The 21638-nt window shown below is 42.4% G+C and overlaps 1 protein-coding gene across 1 annotated transcript in view; it reads right to left on the bottom strand.

Annotated features, from left to right (window-relative positions):
- VPS13A (vacuolar protein sorting 13 homolog A) overlaps positions 1–21638 on the bottom strand; it is a 173272-nt gene that overhangs the window by 132187 nt on the left and 19447 nt on the right. Inside the window, exons 5-15 of the mRNA XM_056849248.1 lie at positions 19040–19141; positions 17951–18057; positions 17021–17080; positions 13107–13166; positions 9807–9887; positions 8804–8861; positions 7086–7213; positions 4622–4728; positions 3049–3220; positions 767–829; positions 81–204 (exon numbers count right to left, since the gene is read on the bottom strand). Of these exons, the coding sequence (XP_056705226.1) occupies positions 81–204; positions 767–829; positions 3049–3220; positions 4622–4728; positions 7086–7213; positions 8804–8861; positions 9807–9887; positions 13107–13166; positions 17021–17080; positions 17951–18057; positions 19040–19141 (1062 nt within the window). The remainder of the gene's footprint in view (positions 1–80; positions 205–766; positions 830–3048; positions 3221–4621; positions 4729–7085; positions 7214–8803; positions 8862–9806; positions 9888–13106; positions 13167–17020; positions 17081–17950; positions 18058–19039; positions 19142–21638) is intronic.

Below are 21638 nucleotides of genomic sequence, written 5' to 3'. Positions count from 1 at the left end.
TGTTCAATATAACATACACTTTTTTTTACTAGAAAAGCTGTAGCTCTGAAATAATGCCATGCCAAAAGGCATATTTGTACCTTTCGGTTCTTGAACTTTTTCTTGGCCACGGCCTCCAGTCCATCCCCACATCCAACTAAACCAGCCTCTAGAATCTTCATCGTCTTGTTTAGCCCCTGGCCTGAATAGTCCAGCCTTAGCTGCCTGTTAAGAAAAATAACAGGATAAAATTATTATTATCCAACATTTAGCATTAAATATCTTAATAGAGCAGGCATGCAGAAGTGTACCAGGAGCAGATGCAAAGAGAAATTGGGTGAGGACTGAAAAGTCCAGCAGAATGTGGGACTTCGGGAGGAGCAAGATAGTAAACTCCTGTCTAAGGAATTTAAATTTGTGCTGAAAAGTAGAAGAATGGCTAGGTTTGCAATGGAACTGCTGCCTTAGCAACACTAATTAATGCCAAACTTTTTTTAAAAAAAACTGCAAAAATGATGAGTGACATTAAATAACTATAAACTTGGCAACATGATGATAAGACACCTGAAAGGAGATGCCAAGACTGATAAATTGTATATACACTGAAATATCTGAAATGCATATTATTACACTGAAGCTTGAGTTTGTTGTTGTTGTTTTGGGTAAGGATTTTGTTTCTCTCTTTACCCAAGCTAGGGTAGAATAAAAGTTTTAACACCAAAGAGCAACTCATGAATGCCAAAAAAGCAAATTAAGAACAACAGCTGCTCTGTATTAAAACATTTACCTGAACTTCTGCCTGTTGTCTTGCCAGAGTAATGTTGAATACATCCAAGGTCTTCTCTAGTCCCTATAAATAAGAGAAAGTAACATACTACATGTCACACTACATGTCACAGAATCAAGTTAAAGCTTTCATACTTGTAATTTGTTATTATTTGTCCTTGCTACAAAAGGAAAGAAAACTTAAAATCTAAAACCTGATAGCAGGGTGGGAACAAAGAAAGAAGTGAGTTAATATGACATGTGCTCAGTATGGAATGGAGGCTGGGAGTATACAGTGGTATGCAGTGGCTTTACAGAAAAAGGAAGGACTTATAGGAAAAGATAAATAGCATTACAAAAGTATTCTGAAAGTTAGGTGTTTTATGCATGGTCGCTTTAACTTCCTTTATTCCCTGTTTCAGCCAGGATCAAATTTTTCAGCAGGCACGATATCTCATTCCGTGGAAGCTCAATGCTGTTTCGACGCAAAATGAACCTGGCTTTTCCCATTCCTCTTCTGGCCTGAATCAAACCATTCATCCTGGCTCATTCCAGAGTCACAGAGCGTGCATACTCTGTTCTCGGGTTGAGCTTCCTCGCGCCATCACACCTCACCCTTTTCCAACCCCCTCCTCAAAGCAGCATGCCAATGGTTAAACAGGGGGAAACAGAAGATTGGCTTCTCTCACAGCCAATGACAAAGCAGTGTGCAAAGGGGTGGAGATTCAAGTGCTTCCTGCTTCCTCGGAGCGCTTTCTGAGCAAAAGAAAGACTTTTTAAAACGAGGCTTGGATTTCTCCCCCCCCCTTTTTCAGGTAATTCCGTTTTTTGTTTTTAAAATGCTTTTTTTATGCGTCAGTTGGGTTTGGGGGGAAGGAAATCTTCTCTCAGGGGGAGTACTGCAAAGTAAGCCAATTACAGAGCAGCATTTAAAGGGGTCGGATTTGAGCTTGGGAGACTGTTTTTCTGTATTCATCGTTCGATTAACAGTTTCGTCCCTGATCATTCAAGCCAATGCATAGTTTCCCCCAACCTGGGTTACTTTAATGTGCGATGAACCCAGGTCCAAGCAGGGATATCCAACCCATGAAAAAAAAGACCGTAGTTTCAGGTAGTCTCCAAGCCATTTTGTGATACACTCTGCCTTTTAGTGGCCTAACAGAAATGTAACCTGTTTTGTAGAATGATATTTCAGACAATTTGGAGAAGTTCAGTCATGGACATATTTAGCAATCAGATATCTAACTACAAATATTAGAAAGTCATTTGGAGCTGTAAGACTGGGTTGGTGCAGGGAACATAGCTAGGTGTCATCAGCAACAGTGTTACCGAAAGCCATGAAATTTGATGAGGTCATCCAGAGACAGTGTAAAGAAAAGAGTACAGCAAGAGATCAAATACATTCTGAGGAACCCAAGTACGGTGAGAGAAAGTAGAGCTTCCCCCTCCCCAGTGGAAACATGGGTGATACAATCTGAGAAGCCGGAAGACCAGCTGAGAGCAGAGCCAGACACCTAAGGCATCAAGAGCTATTTGACCATTTTAGTGAAGGTTACTTCAGTGAAAAGAGCAGATCAGATTGTAGGTAGGGTTCTGTAAGAAGAAATAAATCTTTAAGAGATTGACCTCTGTGAGATGGAGGGGGGGAAAGGGTGTAGGTGTAGAACTGAAACGAATGCAGGGAGCAGCATTATTTCCCCTCCCCAAACAGCACAAGACAATGAAGAGTGAAAGCCTTTCTCAAATGAAACTGTTCTTTCCAAGAGACACGCCTAAAGTGATTAATACCCAAACTGATAAATACACAGACCCAAACTCTTATAGCCTAGAGTTTTTAAGCTTACAACTGTGTAAAAAGGCCGGTCCGCTTTGCTCTGTTCACTCATCCCTTACTCACAGAGCACGCTCTCTTACTTACTCTGTTAATAAGAAAGAGCATATGGAATAAATTTGATTCATCCTTCTCCATAACACAGCTAACAAATATCTGGTTCCTGCATCTGAAAAGCCACTCTAACTCTCTAGTTTCTGTTGGGGGGAGAGGGGAGAGAAATCAATGACACATACCTAGCATGGGTGGGAACGCCCTGTTGCTCACACAGCTGGGTCGTGGATTCAAGCCAGTTAGTTTCAGCTTTCACTGAGCATATGCTCAAATTTAACTGCTTATCTCAAATTCCAGTTAAAAGTGTGGAAACAAGTATTTCCTACTGCTTAAATAAATATGCAACACTACATTTTGGAAAAGTGTTATGAAGTAGTCAGTATTTTAAATAAAAGTTCAAAATAACTAAAACAACTAACCTCCAGCTTCTTCAAAAGCTCCTCATCAGGTTTCTTAGTTGTTATTTTCATTTTATACAGATCTTTGTAGTTTTTCACGTTGTTCCTATGGTGACGAATATGCTCCCAAGACCACATATGCAGCTTGGGTTGAACATTTACTTCAAGAATGCCATATATAACATACTTCCACCTAACACAAAAACAAATTAAAATAGTTTTGGCTATATTAATGTACACAAACAATTCCATAACTATCACTTACCCACCATTCCCCAATATTACTGCTTACCACTTTAAATTACTGTTACAATAAACTACCATATAAGTACCATTTGTATGGCTTTTTTCCAGAAAATAAATGTTTTGCACTGTATACAAACACTATTACTGTCTTTAAAAAGATATCCTATATACACAAGATTTTTAAATCAACATAGAAGCACCAAGTGCTAATGTGTACCCCATGTGCTAGAAAATATCTGATAACAGAATTCATCCTAAGCAAGTCTACTAAGAATTAAGTCTCATTCTATCCCAGGGGTCAGCAAACCGCGGCTCCCGAGCTGCATGCAGATCTTTGGCCCGTTGAGTGCGGCTCTCCGAACTTGGTTCGGAGCCCCTGCTCTCGCGCCCGCTTGCGCCGGCAGCCGGGTTGCGGAGCTGGCGCGCCTGAGAGAGAGAGAGAGAGAGAGAGAGAGAGAGAGAGAGAGAGAGAGAGAGAGAGAGAGCAGGCGAGCGGGCGCGCTGTATCTCCCCCCCCCCCCGTTGTGGAGAATGGTCGGGTCCCCCTTTCCCTTGCCCTCAATGGTTGGGAGGCTAAAGCCTCCCCTCCCCTCTAGCCGCCCGATTGCTGGGCGGGCGGCTCGGCGGTTCCTGGCCTGCCCCGTCCGCCTATCAGCTGTTGGGCGGGGCGGGCTTCCTTTGGTAGACCTGGCCTCCGGCTGAGTCCCATTGGGAGGCCATGTCTACCCAATGGCTTTCTTGGCAGTAGACCTGGACTCCGAGGCGGGGGAAAAGTCCCCCTTCAGAGGCCAGGTCTACCAATTGGCTTCTATGGGCCTCCAGAGGCCAGGTCTACTGCCAAGAAAGCCAATGGGTAGACCTGGCCTCCCAATGGGACTCAGCCGGAGGCCAGGTCTACCAATAGGCTTTTATGGCTGTAGACCAGGCCTCCAGACGAGGACTCCGGATGGGGAGGGGGAAATGGCAGGGACTTACAATTTAATTTTTATCAATAAATAAGATCACTATTAAGTATGATTTCAAGTTTTATTCAGTGTACCTATAGTTTAATTAAGACTTAAAACTTTAATTAAAGTTTATTAAGTTAATAAACAGTGTACCTACCTATATAGTTTAAGTTTAAGAAATTTGGCTCTCAAAAGAAATCTCAATCGTTGTACTGTTGATATTAGGCTCTTTTGACTAATGTTTGCCGACCCCTGTTCTATCTAATCGTGCTTACTCCCAGGAAAGTGCTCCTAGAATTGCATGCAACTTGTTCCTCAAGAATTCAGTGACATTTAGACAAAAACATTCCCCTGTATAATTTTAAGTAGTAAGGTTTTAAAAAAAGAATTCAGTACATTACCATTGCTTGGCATTGTTGTGCACAGGAATATTAGGTCTATACTTCCTATATGGCAAATTTCTAGTCATCATATCAATTGACTCAAGGAGCTCCATAATACTGAAATACTACCAAAAAAATACAACAGAAGAACTTACAAATAACACAAAAAGAAATTAATGCAACAGATTTTAAAATCATACTATTACTACTCCAAACAGATTAAATCTTGAAGAACTTTCATTTTATTATGCTAGTAACTAACATCCAATACTTCAGATAGCAAATAACATTTTCTCCAGAGTAAAGAGGAGAATGCAAGGAAATTCCCAGGAAAGCCTGATTCATCAAGTGCTAAGTAACAAAAGTGCTAGATCCTAAAGAAGCTATGCTATCATATTCAACCCTAAAACTGTTAAGTGCAGCCAAGCACAAACATTATACCTATAATAGGAGACCCAGACACATCATATTTGTCATGTCTTTTGGAACAACAGACTCTTTAGGTACTTTAGAATTTATTTTATTTAAAACATTCCTATGCTATCTTTCCACCCAAACAGGATCCCCAAGGAGGCAAACATCAAAACATTTGAACATTAAAACAGCATTAAAATAAAGTATTTATAAAATAAGCAATTCATTAAAAACAAATAAACACACAAACACTTTACTCAAACAGGAAATGAGCCAACTACAGTTATTGGGGGTACATCAAATCAAACAAAAAAGCCTTCACCTTCTGGCAGAAGACAATGTCAAAGGGAGCTAGACTAATCTCCCTGGGAAGGAAGTTCCAAAGTTTTAGTGCCATGACAGACAATGCTCTCTCTCAAATTACCACCTGTCTATCTTCAGATAATGAGGGCACCCAAAACAATGCCTCCAAAGATGATGTGAGAGGACAGGTAAGTTCAGATGGAAGAAGGTGATCCTGGCTTCAAATTGTATAGGGTTTTAAAGGTCAATACCAGCACCTTGAATTGCACCCAGAACCAAGTTGGGAGCCAGTGTAGATGGAACAAGACGGGAGTGGTATGATCCCTCCAACCCTCTCCAGTCAACACTCTGGCTGCAGCATTCTGTACCAACTGTAGCTTCTGGACAGTCTTCAAGGGAAGTCTAATGTAGAATGCATTACCATAATCTAGATTTTACTGCGGCATGCACCACAGCAGCAAGAACTTTCCTGCCTAGGAACTGTTGAAGCTGGCTCACCAGCTAAAGATGGTAAACGGCACCCCTGGCCACTGCTGCCGCCTGTTTATCCAGCAGAAGGCTTGGATCTAGCAGCACCCCTAAGGTATGAACCTGCTTCTTTATGGGAAGTACAACCCCATCCAGGACAGGAGATATCCCAATTCCTGGCTCAATCTCTCCACTCCACATACACACACCAGTAATCCCTCTGTTTTGTTGGGATTAAGTTTCATTTTGTTAGCCCTCATTCATTCCAAAACTGTCTCTAGGTACCTGTAAATGGTTTCCACAGCATTCTTGGGATCAGCTGGAAGCATAAGGTAGTATATTGGTGGAGTGTCATACTGATATTGGTGGCAACTCACCCCAAATCTCTGCATGACCTCTCCCAGCTGTTTTATGCAGATGTTGAAAGGCATGGGGAACAAGACAGAACAGTGTGGGACCCTGTAGGCTAGAGGCCAAGGGTGCAGCAGCAGTCCCCCAGCATCATACTCTGAAACCTACCTTCGAGGTAGGACTGAAACCACCACAAAACAGTGCCTCTGAGTCCCAACCTCAAAAGGCAGTTCAGAAGGATACCATGATATCAAAGGCTGCTGAGAGGTCCAGGAGAGGTCCAAGAGAATGAACAGGGTCACACTCCCCCTCTGTCCATCTCCCATCAAAAATCTGGGCAAAAGGGGACAGGTTTAGACTCGTTATTTTAATGTCATTTTAATGTGTTTTTAATGTTTGAATGGAAAAAGCTTTAATGTATCTTATATTTCTGTCGCTACCCACATTAGGTTTTGAGCAGTAAGAAGAAAGGTGGGAATATAATTATTTTAAATCAAAACTACACTAGAGTTCTCAGGAAGACTCACTGCCCCCCAAAAATGGAGAAAAGCTTGATGAACAATAAAATAGTCTGCAAGCAGATTGAGAAGAAAATCTCAGTAATTCCCCTAGGCAGGATGCATTTTTCTCACTCTTTGTGACAGCTTCTAAAACAAATGGGTAGGAAAGCAAACCTCTGGAGAGATGAAATACAGATTTCCTAAATAAATCAATAATAATGATTAATAGGAAAGAAAAAGAAAATTGATGTCCTTGCTAATGAATTTTGATGCTGAAAAGCAGGGACTGTCTGGGAGACAAATCTCATTCAGGGAACTATTCCATTGATAATTGAAAAGTGTGGCCCTGGAGCAGGAAAAGTATCAGCCTATCAACCTTTAAAAAAACTTTATGAAGTAAACAGGGTTTCCGAGTACCTGTAATGTTTATACTTATAGAAAGTTACCTGTGGTTTATTAAGTTCTATGACTATATCCTGAAGATTTACATCGAGATCTAGTTTTGGTGCTGAAAAGTCAACATCGGATCGTGGATTCATACGGAGTTTGGCTTTAGCTGAAATTGGACGGAACACTAGAAAAGAGAATTTTAGACTAAATCATCCAAGAAATAAGTCAATCTTTTTTCTCAATATTTTGTGAGAAAATAATAGTATATGAGAACACCTCAACTAGCTGAGTCTGTAGTACCCTGCCTTCCCACTATAGCTTCGATTCCATGGACAAAGTTGGTGATCTTCTCATCTCTTTTGGTAGGATTCCCCACCACTCAATGGACTGTAAGCTTGATCTCAATTACGGTTTGCCTAGTTATGGAGTGTTGTGCTGTGAGTGTGGACTATTTCAACAGCACTCTGAAGGGCAACATGGTTCTGCCATGGTCCTTTCAGCACTGAAGCTGGGAGGTTGCATCTGATGCTCTCTTGTAAAATGGCAAAATATCCAAGCCACAATCATCCATCTGGGGCCTGCCAGCTGTTACTAAACTGAAGCGGACTCGTATGGTGAACATGCCCTAGAGAGGCATGGTTTCAATCTCACTCAAGGAGGAAGCTCAGTGATATCACCTTGGGCATCTCATGCTTTTAAAAGTCAAACCAACTGCACTGAAGTTTTTTATAATTATTAAAAGAGATAACCTCTTGCTGACTACTCTACCAGTTACCTGAGCAGCTTTATATCTATTCTTTTTACTTGGACTGCTTTTGACTCTGCTTTTGGAATATGCAACCGGATCCTGGACTGAGACCTTGGGCTGCCTTCTGACTTTGCCTTTGGTTGTATGACTGGACCCAGGTCTGTTACCTGTTACCTGAGGACCCCAGCTGTCAGACCCTGTGGTTACTGAGATTTGTCTCCCACCTGGTGATCAGGACAGTGAGGGAAGGAACACACCTCCCTTCTCAGTGCCACAGCCCAAATCCATATAGCCCCCCATTTATTTAGGGCCGAACCATACATCAGGTTCCAGTTATGGGGCTCAGCCATGATGTGTAGTTCGACTCTATATTTTTAATTGCAAATGTTTATTTCAATGGGCTACTTAGAGTGCATATTTTAGTCTAAAATTATTATTTAATGAGTTGAAAGCTTTACAGCAGACTTGTGTTTTGCTTTTGTTATGACGTACTGTACCTTAGTAAATTTTCAGAACACCATAAGTTGAAATATAAAAATGGCACAAAATGTACATAAGAAACCACTCAGTTTCAGAAAAAGAAATATACAGTGTAATTTACAACAGTTGCTAAAAGCTATCTAATGTACACTGTCTCCTATCATCCATTTTATCCTCACAAAACCCTGTGAGGTACACTAGGCTAAGAGTATGTGGCTGGGCCAGTATGAAGCATGCTTCCATAGCAGAGGGGGGATTCAAACTTGGGTCTCCCAGATCCTAGTCCTACACCATACTAACTACAAGGGAAAATATTCTAGTCTAGTCTTCTCCTTGATAAGTTAGTTTTCTGTCTGTAGTAGTCTCTCTTCATGAGAGAAATACTCCACCATCTGAGTTCCCTTGTACAGTATGAAGCAGTACAATCCAGATACAGGTTTACCACCTCATCTGCTGTTTGCAAGATCTGGGCCTTAGTGATGGCAAGGAGAAGGCATTTTATGTCATGTTTCAAGAACATCTGAGAAAAAGTAATCTATAGCTTACCAAAATCATAGCCTTCTGGAACCACATTAGCGCCTGCAACTCCATGCTTTAAGTTATCCTTTTAGGAAAAAGAAGGTTTTGTTTTTAAAAAAAATTAAACTTTAACACTACATATTAACTTACAGAGCATATACATGAGAGAGAGATGGTAAAATGAAGCAGTGTTCTTAAACTGGTCTACATTCACCATTAATAGTTTTATAATGGTATGTTAATACAAAATGAGCTACAGAAAAGGCTGTCTTAAGTATATGGATAAATTGCAATGAGGCAGAAATGTTGTAGTATAAAGAATGATTTGCAGTATATGACCACCTAGGCAGGTAAATTCTCCACACTGAATACACCTTGGAATTAGAATTAGAGGCTAAGAATTAGATGTCCAGATTGGACTAATCTGAGACATGTATCAAGATCACTTAATGATCTAGTTTGGATAACAGTGCATACCCAGTTAAGGCATCTATCCCATCTCTGAAGCAACGGGACATCAACTCACAAGGGCAATGTACATCCAATGTGCATCATGTTGCACATGCCTACACTGATCTTCATTCAGAACATTGTTGTCCACTAACCCAATATGGAGATATTCTCTTGAAGCTCTTCTATATCCAGTTTGATTTTCACTATCCTGAATAATTTGCTATCATCTGCAAACTTGGCTACTACACTACTCACACACAATTCCAGATTGTTTAGACTCCCAAAGGTCTCCAAAAGGCTGCTGAGGCAGGACTTCTATTTGCAGAAGCCATGTTGACTGCTTTCCTCAGCATGATGTGTTTCTCCATGTGGTTAATAATTCTACCTTTAATAATAATTTCTACTAAATTACCCAGACATTCTACAATTTCCTGGATCACTCTGGACAGCTTTTTAAAAATTACATTAAACAGTACAGAGGCCAATTTTAGAAACAAGCTACATATACTGGTTAGAAGATAAGCTATTTCACATCTGAGTTCTTTAAGAAACTTTGGGTGTATGCCATATAACTCACCAAAGATTCATTATAACCACCATGATAAAACATTTCAGACTTCACATTCCAGTATGCAAAAAAGTTGTCCAATCGAACAAGCTAAAATCAAAAAGATTAGCAGAAATCAACTGCATTGCCATCTTTCAGTACCTGAAGTATAATACCAAGCTGTTAAATAAGCATACATCCCAGTACTACAGTCCTGATGTGTCTATGCACCAAATTATGTTTATTCTATACATTTTATATAATGTTATATCTTCAATGCAGGATATTATTTTTCCACAGAATCCTGAAGGTCTATAGCTCTGAACAAACTGGTACTCCCAAAATCCAGAGTTGCACCCATTTATTCTTATTGTTAAAACTCATATTGTCAACACCAGTAATAATTTTTACAAACCAGTGCAAGAAAAGAAAAAGATGGTATATGCTGGGCTGGTCCAGGCATTTTAACAGAACTGAGGCTGAAAATCAAAATTACCGTATATACTCGAGTATAAGCCGAGTTTTTCAGCCCCAAAAAAGGGCTGGAAAAGCCGGCCTCGGCTTATATGCGGGTCAATACGGTAGGGGAGGGGGGAGAAGGGAGGGGGGAGGAAGGAGGAGGAAGGAGGGAGGGGGCAACTTATCGCCGCCGCCATCACCGCCGTGCCCGCGTGGCTTCCCCCAGCCAGGAGCGCCCTGGGAGGGCCTCCTGTGGCCGCTGGAAGGGGTTGCCGCCGCCCCCGCCGGGCGCGGCGCGGCTCCTGCCGGCCGGCACCGGCCTGGGAGGGCCTCCAGAGGCCTCTGGAGGCCCCGTCGCCGCCCCCGCCGGGCGCACTGCGGCTCCTGCCGGCCGGCACCGGCCTGGGAGGGCCTCCAGAGACCTCTGGAGGCCCCGTCGCCGCCCCCGCTGGGCGCGGCGCGGCTCCTGCCGGCCGGCACCGGCCTGGGAGGGCCTCGGGAGGCCCCGTCGCCGCCCCCGCCGGGCGCGGCTCCTGCTGGCCAGGAGCGCCCTGGAAGGGCCTCCTGTGGCCGCGGGAAGGCTGCGCCTCCACTGCCACCGGGCGCACCCGGCTCCCCCCGGCCAGGAGTGCCCGCAACGCCTTCGCCAGGCCTGGAGCGGCCTAGGAGCGGCCTGCGGGACCTCCTGGGCCGCGGGGGGGGGGGGCTGCCGCCGCCTGCCTGCGCAGCTGGAAAAGGTAAGCCTGCGGGGGGGGGAGGGGTTATAAGCCAACCCTCGGCTTATACGCAGGTGCCTAATTTTTCACCATTTTTGGGGAGAAATTAGGCACCTCGGCTTATACGCGGGTCGGCTTATACATGGGTATATACGGTATGCCTTTCTCAGTATAAATAATAATAAAAACAAATTAAATACTCTCCACACGCCACACTGCAGCCCATTGTGCATTTTGTTTACAAGACTCCCTCAACTTTCAGCAGAGAATTTTCAGGGCACTTAAAGGGCTGCTGGAGGAATGTCAAGGAAGGAAAGATCCATCTTTATGAGTTCCTTCTCCTCACATCTCCACAGGATCCAACCCTACCATAATATTTTTTAAAAACATGAAACTGGAAAGGTGATTTATATGCTAACACAACCAATTTACAATGGGATAGCAACTGTGAAATGATTTCTAAAAGACATAACACATGTGATTTTTTAAAAACAAAAAGAATGTTGCCACATAATATCACTCCTGGTTGTATCTGCAAAGGGAAGAAATATGCCTTGAAATAACACAACTTTGTGAGATGAGGGGCAATTTAGAAATCCACCAGAGAGGGAGATAATTGCAGTCTGAATGACTGATGTGGTGGGAAACAGAATGGATTCTGGGATGCTAAATTCACTATTTGGTCAAACTAAGAGACAAGATAGGTGGTTCTTAATTTCTAATTTAGGCAGCCTAAAAATCCTTATCATAACTTTGGATGATTGGTCTACAGTGGCTTGATAAGCTCACAAAAAGGCTGAGTGACCTGTTTTGGCAGCATGTGCCACAGAAGGAAAGTCTAAGTTCAAGGACTAAGTCTGTGCCAAGATCAACGGAACAGTCTTTGTGAAGCTTTGATTTCCTTGAGTCCATTTCTAGGGGAGAAATGCTGACGTATGATTTTTGTAAATCCAGGATTAGCTAGTACTTCCTTTTATGGCTACTTGCTAGTAATCTGCTATATATCTCTGTTCTGATTAATTTATATGCATACAGGTATGTGTTTTGGTTTATGTCAGGGTTTATGCTTAATTATTAAAAGATATTTTCTCTTAAAGATCCTTGCTGTGCGCTGGCTGCCTTTAAGTCTCATCCAAATTGTCTATTTGTTTTACCATACAGGAATACCAAGACACAGCCAAATAAAGCATGAGTTAACAAACAGAGTTTGTCCTTGTGCACTCTCTCGCTCACTCACACACACTATGACAAACCAGGGCCCGGCAGGGGTGGGATATAAACGCTAGTTGATGGCAGCCTACAGAAGAAGAGCTTCCTAACCTCTGGAGCGGTTCAGGGGAGGAAAGGCTTTCTTTAAATATATGGAAACACCCCCACTCTAGTGTATTCTACACCCTCTCAATCACCCACAAAGGAGAGTCAAAGGGGGGCGGGCTGGAAGAGTGAATACATGACTGCATTTCCTCGACACCTTGCACAAGTGCAAAGATGTCTTTCTGAACTGTGGCACATAGAATGTGGAACACTCTACTAGCCCCTCCCCGCAATCTTATCCCCTCACTTCTGGCAGTTCATACTACTGTTTACATTCTGGAGGAAGATGTCCACTGAATGGATTCCCTGAAATTGTGCAAGTTTTCCCCTTTACTATTGATTCAATTACTGACTGTTTCAATTCTTTTTATCATCTTTTACTACTGATTTATTGATGTCTTATTGGTAATTATAGCTTCAGGACTGCTACTCATATTTTGCATTTTTTAGCTTTTTGTACTGTAACTGTTTTGCTTTTACATTTTTACTTGTGAGCCCCCGCCCCTGGTTCTGTTTCAAAAGAAACACATAGGAAAATCCCCTAAACAAGGAGATAACCTTTAAAGTGAAATGGTCTTGAGAAGCCCTTGTGCCAGTCATGAAATCTAGAGGCCATCCCTTGTATTTAACCAACACTCAATCAATAATGGCGAACAGCAGTACAGGATAAGGAAAAAAATTACATTTGTGGCACAGAAAGGGATGCGATGCAAGTAATAATGTTTAAACAGAATGATCACTAGCAGCCATTGTTACATGGCAATTTATTTTTTCATGTATATACTATAACTTGGTAGCTTCCTAAAGCGAAGTTTATATAGAATTATATTTATAACTTTACCTTATAGAACAATTTAGCAGTTTCATTTTGTATACATGGATTCCAGTTTTGATCTGAAGTCTGAAAAAAATAGAAAAATCTCTGAAATAAGCACTAAAGAAGCTCCTGAGTTTATCTTTAGTATAAATACATCAAAAAAGCAAATGGACAGATAATAGCATGAAGACTATCCATACCAGGGAATTTTCATTGCAAATGTTCACCTACTATACCTGTGGTTACACAAGTGTTACAGGCACATCATGAATACTACTGTCTACAAAATCCGTGGTGAAGAATGAAACACTTCCACCCCCTCCCTCCACATTCCCATAATTGTGAGCACTTTGTAGAAAATAAAATCTAATTTTTCAGATTTCTTTATAGGCTACTATTCTCCCACTGCACTATACCTATCCCATCCAGGGAAGACCTTTAAAAGTATTTAACTAAACAACCTCTTGCAACTGTACTGAAAAAGAGAGTTGCACTTACCTGTAACTGTTGTTCATCTAGTGGTCTTCTGTGCAGGCACACATCGTGCAGGCCAGCCACGGAAAGATTTTCCAGTTTCCAGCTTCTAGAAGGAATAGCTCCAAAGAGCGCACCCCTCCACCTCAGCCTAGGGCTGCAGTTTTCCCGCCCAGTCATCAGACCAAGGAGGAGAGGCTCTCTTCCCTCAGTTCTCTTTCTGCTGCAGTGGAGACCTTTGAAAATTAAGAAGACTAATCCCACAGTGGGGTAGGAGGGAGGGATGTGTGCTTGCACAGAAGAACACTAGATGAACAGTTACAGGTAAGCACAACTCTGTTTTTCATCTTTGTGTCTTCTGTGCAGTCCCACATAGGAGAGTAGAAAGCTCACTTACCAAAGGGTGGGGGTGTGGGACTCCCTCATTGAAAGAGTGACTGCAACACCACTTTCTTCACAGCTGCATTTCTGCTGGAGTCCACATCCACTGAATAATGCCTGATGAACGTCAATGGATTGGACGTCGCAGTTCGACAAATATCCCGCAGGCTGACCCTGGACTGGAATGCAGCAGATGCAGCCTGTGCCCTGGTGGAATGGGCCTTCAGTTGTAGTGGACAAGTCACGTTGGCCCTTTCGTAAGCTATCTTGATCACTGTTGAGATCGGGAGGAAACCCCTTTGCCCTTGTTGTGTGTGTGTGTGTAAAGTGCCATCAAGTCGCAGCCGACTTATGGTGACCCCTTTTGGGGGTTTTCATGGCAAGAGACTAACAGAGGTGATTTGCCAGTGCCTTCCTCTGCACAGCAACCCTGGTATTCCTTGGTGGTCTCCCATCCAAATACTAACCAGGGCTGACCCTGCTTAGTTTCTGAGATCTGACGAGATCAGGCTAGCCCTGGTTAATCCCATGAAATAGACAAAGAGGTTGTTCTGCACCCTAAAGTCAGCAGTTCTGCTTAAATAAAACAATAGTGCCCTCCTGACGTCCAATGTGTGCATTGACTTCTCCGCATCCGACTGTGGGGGGGAGGGGGGAACACTGAGAGCACAATGTCTTGGTTCATACGAAAGGAAAGTACTACCTTAGTCAAAAAAGTCATGGTAGGGCGCAACACTACTTTGTCTTTATGAAACTTTGTGAAAGGTTCATCCCACCATAGAGCAGCAATGTCACTGATTCTTCTAGCGGATGTAATTGCCACCAGGAATGCCATCTTATAGGAGAGAAATGAAAGGTCGCAGGTAGCCATGGGCTCATACGGGGATGTCATTAATTTTGTGAGCACTAAAGAAAGACTCTATTGGGCTACTAGAGATGTTACAAGAGAGTATACATTGTTGAGACCCTTCAAGAATTTTTAACAATACGTATTAGAAAAAAGTGAACTAGAATCAATGCCAACATGGAATGCAGAAATTGCAGTCAAGCAGTCTTTAATTGAGGAATTCAATAAACCACAATCTTTTAACTATAACAAAAATTCAAAAATTGAAGGTAATTCACGTTTCTGGACTAAGGGCTTTTGTAGCCACCCATTTCGCAAAATGGTCCCATTTGGCCTTATACAACTTCCTTGTCGAAGGCTTGCATGACCATATTAATATATCAACCACCTTGTCTGGCCATTGGGTTACAGATGTATTCTCTATACTGTTAGATGCAATGACTGCACATCGAAGCAAGCGGGTACCTCAACAGAGAGTGCGACCTGTCTTGATAGCAGCAAACACAATCATGGTAATAAAACCCCTTAGGGTTTCTTCTGTTCGGGCTATAGGAACAGCATCAAGAGTAACGCTTGACCCTGTCCAGCTTGGGTGGTGTACGAGGAACTTCTATAACCTTGTCCCTTGACGATCTAGATGCCCTGCTTCTCCACGAGGACAATGATGTCCTAGGCTTCTGTAGCGATTGTCTCCCTGATCGTCGTTCATCTCGACATCGTTGCAAGGGGCGAAGCATAGGACTGTATCACCTTGGAGAGCCACTCTTCCTAGGAGAAAGATGCACACAAGGGGAGTGTTCTTGATATCGAGATGGCACAGAGTGCTCCCTCGATTCCAATTCTCGCATTTCCTGCGACAGAGACACAGAGCCCCTTATTTGTTTGGGCGATCTATCTCCTTTCTGCCTTGGAGGAGGACTATCGTGATTTCCCTCCTGTCTTGGCAAATCTCGACGTTGAGATGATGTCGACCTTGAGCAGCTTCGACTCTGATCCATCGACCTCGGGAGTGTACGGGCCAAATGTCTAGCCCTCTCCCCTGAACCATTTCTTGAGTTATCAGATTTTTTTGCTTCCTTTTGCAGCGATAACAAAGGGGTTCTCACTCCCAATTCAGGAGCCGTCACGGACTTGGACGGACCTGGTACCGATGCTATGGAAGGAGAGTAGTCTGGTGTTGTAGAAGATGGGGGCCCAAAGCCTTTTTCCACAGGGCTGCTTTTAGTTTAATTTCCCTATCTTGACCTAGGAGAGAGAAGGGCACAAGAGGAACCCGAGGCCGTGCTATGCCCCTCCCCAGACACATTTAACAATTTTCATATTTATCATTGATTGCCATCTTTGTCTCACAAGTGGCACAGTTTTTGAAAAGGCCCCCTGAGGATTATTTCGTATCCTTTTGTTTGTCCTTCTCTTTTTTATCCATGTCCCCACAGTCGAATACGCTATCGCTGAGGAGAATGCCAGAGCTGAAGCTACAAGAACCTCTCTCTGCAGTGGCAGAAAGAGAACTGAGAGAAGAGCGCCATCCCCCTTGTTCAGGTAACGGGGCGTGAAAACTGCAGCCCTCGGCTGAGGGGGAGGAGTGCACTCTTTGGAGCTATTCCTTCTAGAAGCTGGAAAATCTTTCTGTGGCTGGCCTGTGCGCATGTGCAGTCCCATGCTGCACAGAAGACACGAAGATGAACAACGTCTTGTGACCAGTTTTAAACGGTTTTGTTCAGGGGGAGAAAACCTTAATTCTAGATACAAGTTCTAAAGAGTAAGCAGAATTACCTAATTGCTTGGGATTAGTGCACTGGATTCAGCCTAACACTATTTAAATGCCAAAAGAATATTCTGGATGTTGTCTGGAAATATACTCAGTGATAAAACCATCAGCATGTTTGCGCAGACAGCAAAGGTACATTAAATTATCTCTGTGATTATCCCATATCTGTAAAGCTATCTGCCAGAGCCCTGCTAAAGCGCCTTTTGAAAGCATTTTATTCATGCTTGCTTTTTGTGACTAAGATTAAGCTGGCTTGCAGCTCTAGCATTTGCTATCACTTCCCTGTTTCCATGTTCTTAATTACTGTTTCCATACCAGAGTCTTTCCAGTCAAGTGCACTGCAAATTTAATTTTGTATACCTTTCCACCCCTACCCCCCCACCCCGAAAAAATCCACATGAAGTTTGGAACGTGGCTTTTTAAAATTAAAAATAGGATGACACAATAATGCTTAAAATGAAATACCTGTAAACTAAGATTCTGAAGTGAGACACCAAATGACAACGGAATATCTTTGTTAGTTATCTGAAAAACAAACCAACCATAAATATTAAATTAATGACAACATTGTTAAAATTTTGCAACACATGGAAGATACATTTAAAAAATAATATAACTGCCTAGTAGGGTTGCCAACTATCCTGCAGAAAAAGGTCTTGTTCCTTTCACAGAGGTTTCATGGAATGTTATGTACCAGGTGATGACTGGTTTCAATTGGATTTATACATCAACTGCTTTTCACACTGTGAAATTCATCTCCCCTCTCCATGGTTTCCTTCTATTGTCTTGGTGTCTACGACAAACTTCTCCTAAAGGAAGGATGCGGGGTGATTTTCAGCTATTCCTGCCTCCCACTGCACATCTTCAATACGCCCTGAGGGTCCCATGTGCCCAGCAGCAGCATTTTGGGCAGGAGGTAAGAATTCCAGTTTCACTGATGGAATGCGTTTGTTAGCAGCGATTTATTGCGGGATCCAAGCCTTTCCCTTTCTCTTGTGTGTCTAGCCTTTCAGGCCTCAGAGCAAGGCCTTTATTTTATTTGTTTAGAGTGTAAGTAACACTTCAGGAAAGAATAATAACATTCCTTAAGCTACAAGCCCTGGAGTTAACAGAGAGATAACTGCTAAATTTTCTGCCCAGAAGGCTCCACAGCAGAAAGTCATAGTTTGAAAAACAAGACGAAAACTAAAACCCCACACAGGATTCGAACCCAGAATTCACAAATCCCACTATTTACAGAAAGTTCAGTCTGCAATCATGCAACATGCATAAAGAGCTCACAGCTTGAATCACTGGAGCAATATTTTAAATTTCCTTGTAATGTAGAAATTTTGAACACAAAATTGTTTCTGCCTCCAAAAACTATTTAAAAACATTCCATACTCAAATACTTACATCATCTTCATATCGAATATGAATGTTGGAAATTTTCAGCTGAAGATTTTTGATGACCTGAGTTACTAGCTTTTCTACAAAAGTGTCTTGCTTCTCTTCTGCTTTATCTAAATTAAAGTACAACCCCATGTTATTAAGCACACAGACACTAAAACAAGGAGGGCTAGTTCGCAAACTTTAGCAGCTGAATGCTATATATCTTAACTATGGACCTAGTATGAGCAATATAAAGACACTTAATCAGACTGGTTTTGCTCTGCACAGCGCTTCCCATGTATTAAGTGATCAACTACATCAAGATTTAGAAAATACACTGTGGGATAACAAGTCCAGTAAAAAGCAAAATCCAGTAAAAAACTTATGACAGATGTAACAAATGCACATAAAAAGCTACCTTGGGCAGAGTCCATTGGCGCAACTAGGAAGTATGGTCTACTCTGACTCTCCAGGTTCTGAGATCTCTCTCATCACCTGCTCCTCAATCCTTTTATGGGAAGACAGAATTATGCTCATCAAAGTGATATGTTCCCATTAGCAGTAGAGTTTGTAGCTTCCTAAATAATTGACCAAATGGGAAACCATACCTCTATAAATGATTAGTGGCCAAACATGGCACATTTAATCTTTGGTAAATGCATCTACCACAGTTTTAAAATAATGGTGCATAAGAAATGCCTCAGAATTCAAACAGTCTAAAATGTAGTACAGTTAAGTATGTGCAATCACAAGGAACCATAAAAACCAACTATTCACAGGATGCCAACTATATTCTTCAGATCTTTAAAGTCTACCAGTTAGCATTTTTTTCATTCATTACCTCAATCTCAATGAACAACCTAAGCAACTTTATTCAAAAGTTAGTTACATCATCTTCAAAACAGGACTATCATCCAGCTATACTGAAGATCACAGTACAGGCCCGGGGGCCTACAGTTTTTTTAGCTTGCCTAAAACAAATTTTTATTTATTGAGTTCTCTCAATATTACAACCATTTTTTGTTTTAACTACATTCTAAAGGTAGACTGAGTGTGACTCTCATAGATTTAACTCTTCTACTCTCACAAAGAAAATATTTGATTTTTATTTACTTTGATCAGCAATCTTCTGCTTTGCCTCTTCAATCCTTTGAAGTTCCCTCTGCTTTGCTTCCAACTGTTGTTTTTCTTCTTTTTCAGCATCATATTTAATACCTGACAATAGATTTTAATATAAATTATCAGCTGAAAACCGTACGAAAGACAAGCTGTAACAGGAAAAACATTTTAAGTGAGCCACAGTTCCTTGAGCCAATGAAAGTAATGAAATTAAATACATATTTAGGTATCCATGAGGAGTTTGGAACGATAATATTTCTCAACAACTCTTAATTTATATTTTGTAGTATTCTTTGTTTATAGGGTTGCCCACCTCCAGTTGAGGCTGGACATATCCCAGGATTATAACTGATCCCCAAACAGAGATTAGTTCTCCTGGAGAAAATGGCTGCTATGGAGGGTAGACTCTATGACATAATATGCCACTGAGGTCCCTCCCCTTCCAAAACCCCACCCTCCACAGTCTCCACCCTAAATCTCCGGGTATTTCCCAAGCAGGAGTTGGCAACCTTATTTGTTTGTGAGATAAAACATGCATATTTGCAAGCAAGGGAATAATGGATTCCAGAACACTCTGCGGGATCCTATGCCTCCTGGCAGTTCCTTGGATATTCTTGTTGAAGATTAGCATTGCCAACTTTCTGAAGCCATCGAGGCAATCGCTCCCCAACGCCCTCTTCGCCCCCATCCAAACCGGGCTCCCTGGTATACCACGGAGCTCCAGAGTAAGAAACAGGAGCTAAGACGGCTAGAGTGAGTTTGATGGCGACAAAACAGCAAGAACATCTTATAGGATGCTTATGAAAGCCTGTGGGATGGCAGTGAAGGCTGCTTAGGAGTACTATGCAGCCTCCGTTGCATCCGCTAGCTCTCATTCGGCACAATTGTTTAGAGTAATCAGGTCACTAACAGCCCTCTCTGAGGGACAGTCAAATTTAGGTTCAAATTCGGCCCATAGCGGTGAGGCTTTTTTGCGGATAAAATCTTGTTGCTCCACCACGATCTCCCTGCCAATTTTGATACAGTTAATGAACTGAAGGCCTCTTGTCCGTCTTCTGGTCCTATATTGGACCAACTCAGTCGGCTCTTCCAAGCCAATGTCGATAGGATCCTGACGGTTGTGAGGCCCACCTCTTGTCTCCTGGATCCATGCCCATCCTAGCTGGTTAAAGCCACTCGGGATGTGGTGCGGGCTCCCCTGGGTGAGATCATTAATCTGTCTTTTATGACGGGGTGTTCCCAAGGAGTTTGAGGAGGCAGTGGTGCATTCGCTCTTGAAGAAACCACCTTTAGATCTGAGAGATCTTTCCAACTACCACCTGGCTTTATCTGTTGATAGGCGGCCATCTAGACTCTGCCCCGAACACACTGGCCAGGTGCTTGGATCCCATGTCTGGATGGTTGAGACAGAGCTGACTGAAGTTAAATCCATTGAAGATGAAGGTCCAGTGACTTGGCTGGGGTGGCTCAGAGGCGGGGTGCCAGCTCCCGGCTCTTGACAGTGTATGTTTAACACCTGCACCCACAGTCAAGAGCCTGGGGGTGATTGCTGATGCCTCCTTATCCATGGTGGCTCAGGTCACTGCCATGGCCAGGTCAGGCAGCTCGTGCTCTACCTCTGTCACCCTGACCTAGACTCAGTGATCCATGCGACAGTCACCTCCAGGCTAGATTACCATAACTCGCTCTGTGTAGGGCTGGCCTCGAGACTGATCTGGAAGCTCCAGCTGGCGTAGAATGCCACAGTGAGGGTCCTTACTGGCACCCACTGGGGGCTCACATTCAGCCAGCCCTTCATGGCTTTACAGGACATATTTACAGGACCACCTTTCCTCCCATGCTCGACCAGAAAAGCTTCACTCATCTGAGCAGGGCCTTCTGCAGGTGCCACCCTGCAAATGGGCAAGATCCTCTGCAGTGGCCCCCACCTTGTGGAGTAGCTTGCCAGAGGAGTTCAGAAAAGTTCTTACACTACCTCCAACTATGTAGAACACAATTGTTTAGGAAGGCATTTTTATAAAGATATAACGTATTATACCTTTGTTATATTATAACGTATGTTCAGGAAAGTGTTTTCATAAAGAGACTGTGAACTATACAATTGTGTATAGCATTTATTATCAGTTGTTGAATGAATTATATTACTCTCACTGCACTGTATTTTTACTTATGTAATACCATTTTATGTAATGTTTAACATGTCATATTTAATATTTCTGCTTTTTCAGATTTCTGCTTGTTTCAGATTTCTGCAATCCTAATCAAATTATACTGTTTATCTGATGTCTCATATTGATTGCACTGATTTGCACTGTGTAATCCTGGTCTCAATGAGAAATAATACTATCAATAATGAAGCAGCAGGCTTTTAGAAAACCAACAGGCCTCTAACAATAAAAATAAATAAATAAGAAAGCATTACTAAACTTCAAACTCAGAGGGCCTCTGGAGAAATATGTTTAGAAGTTAGAAACAGACAAGAATTAGATAAGTATACAATACTACTTGTTCTTCCAAGGTTGAAAGCAGACAAGATGTCTGAGAAAATTTAGGGAGGACAAAATTACTTGTAACTAGATAAAATACCAGGTGT

Source organism: Euleptes europaea, chromosome 4, assembly GCF_029931775.1.
Source record: "Euleptes europaea isolate rEulEur1 chromosome 4, rEulEur1.hap1, whole genome shotgun sequence".
NCBI classification, from domain to species: Eukaryota; Metazoa; Chordata; class Lepidosauria; order Squamata; family Sphaerodactylidae; genus Euleptes; species Euleptes europaea.
Note: the sequence above shows the minus strand (reverse complement) of the source record. Positions and strands in the feature narration are given on the sequence as shown.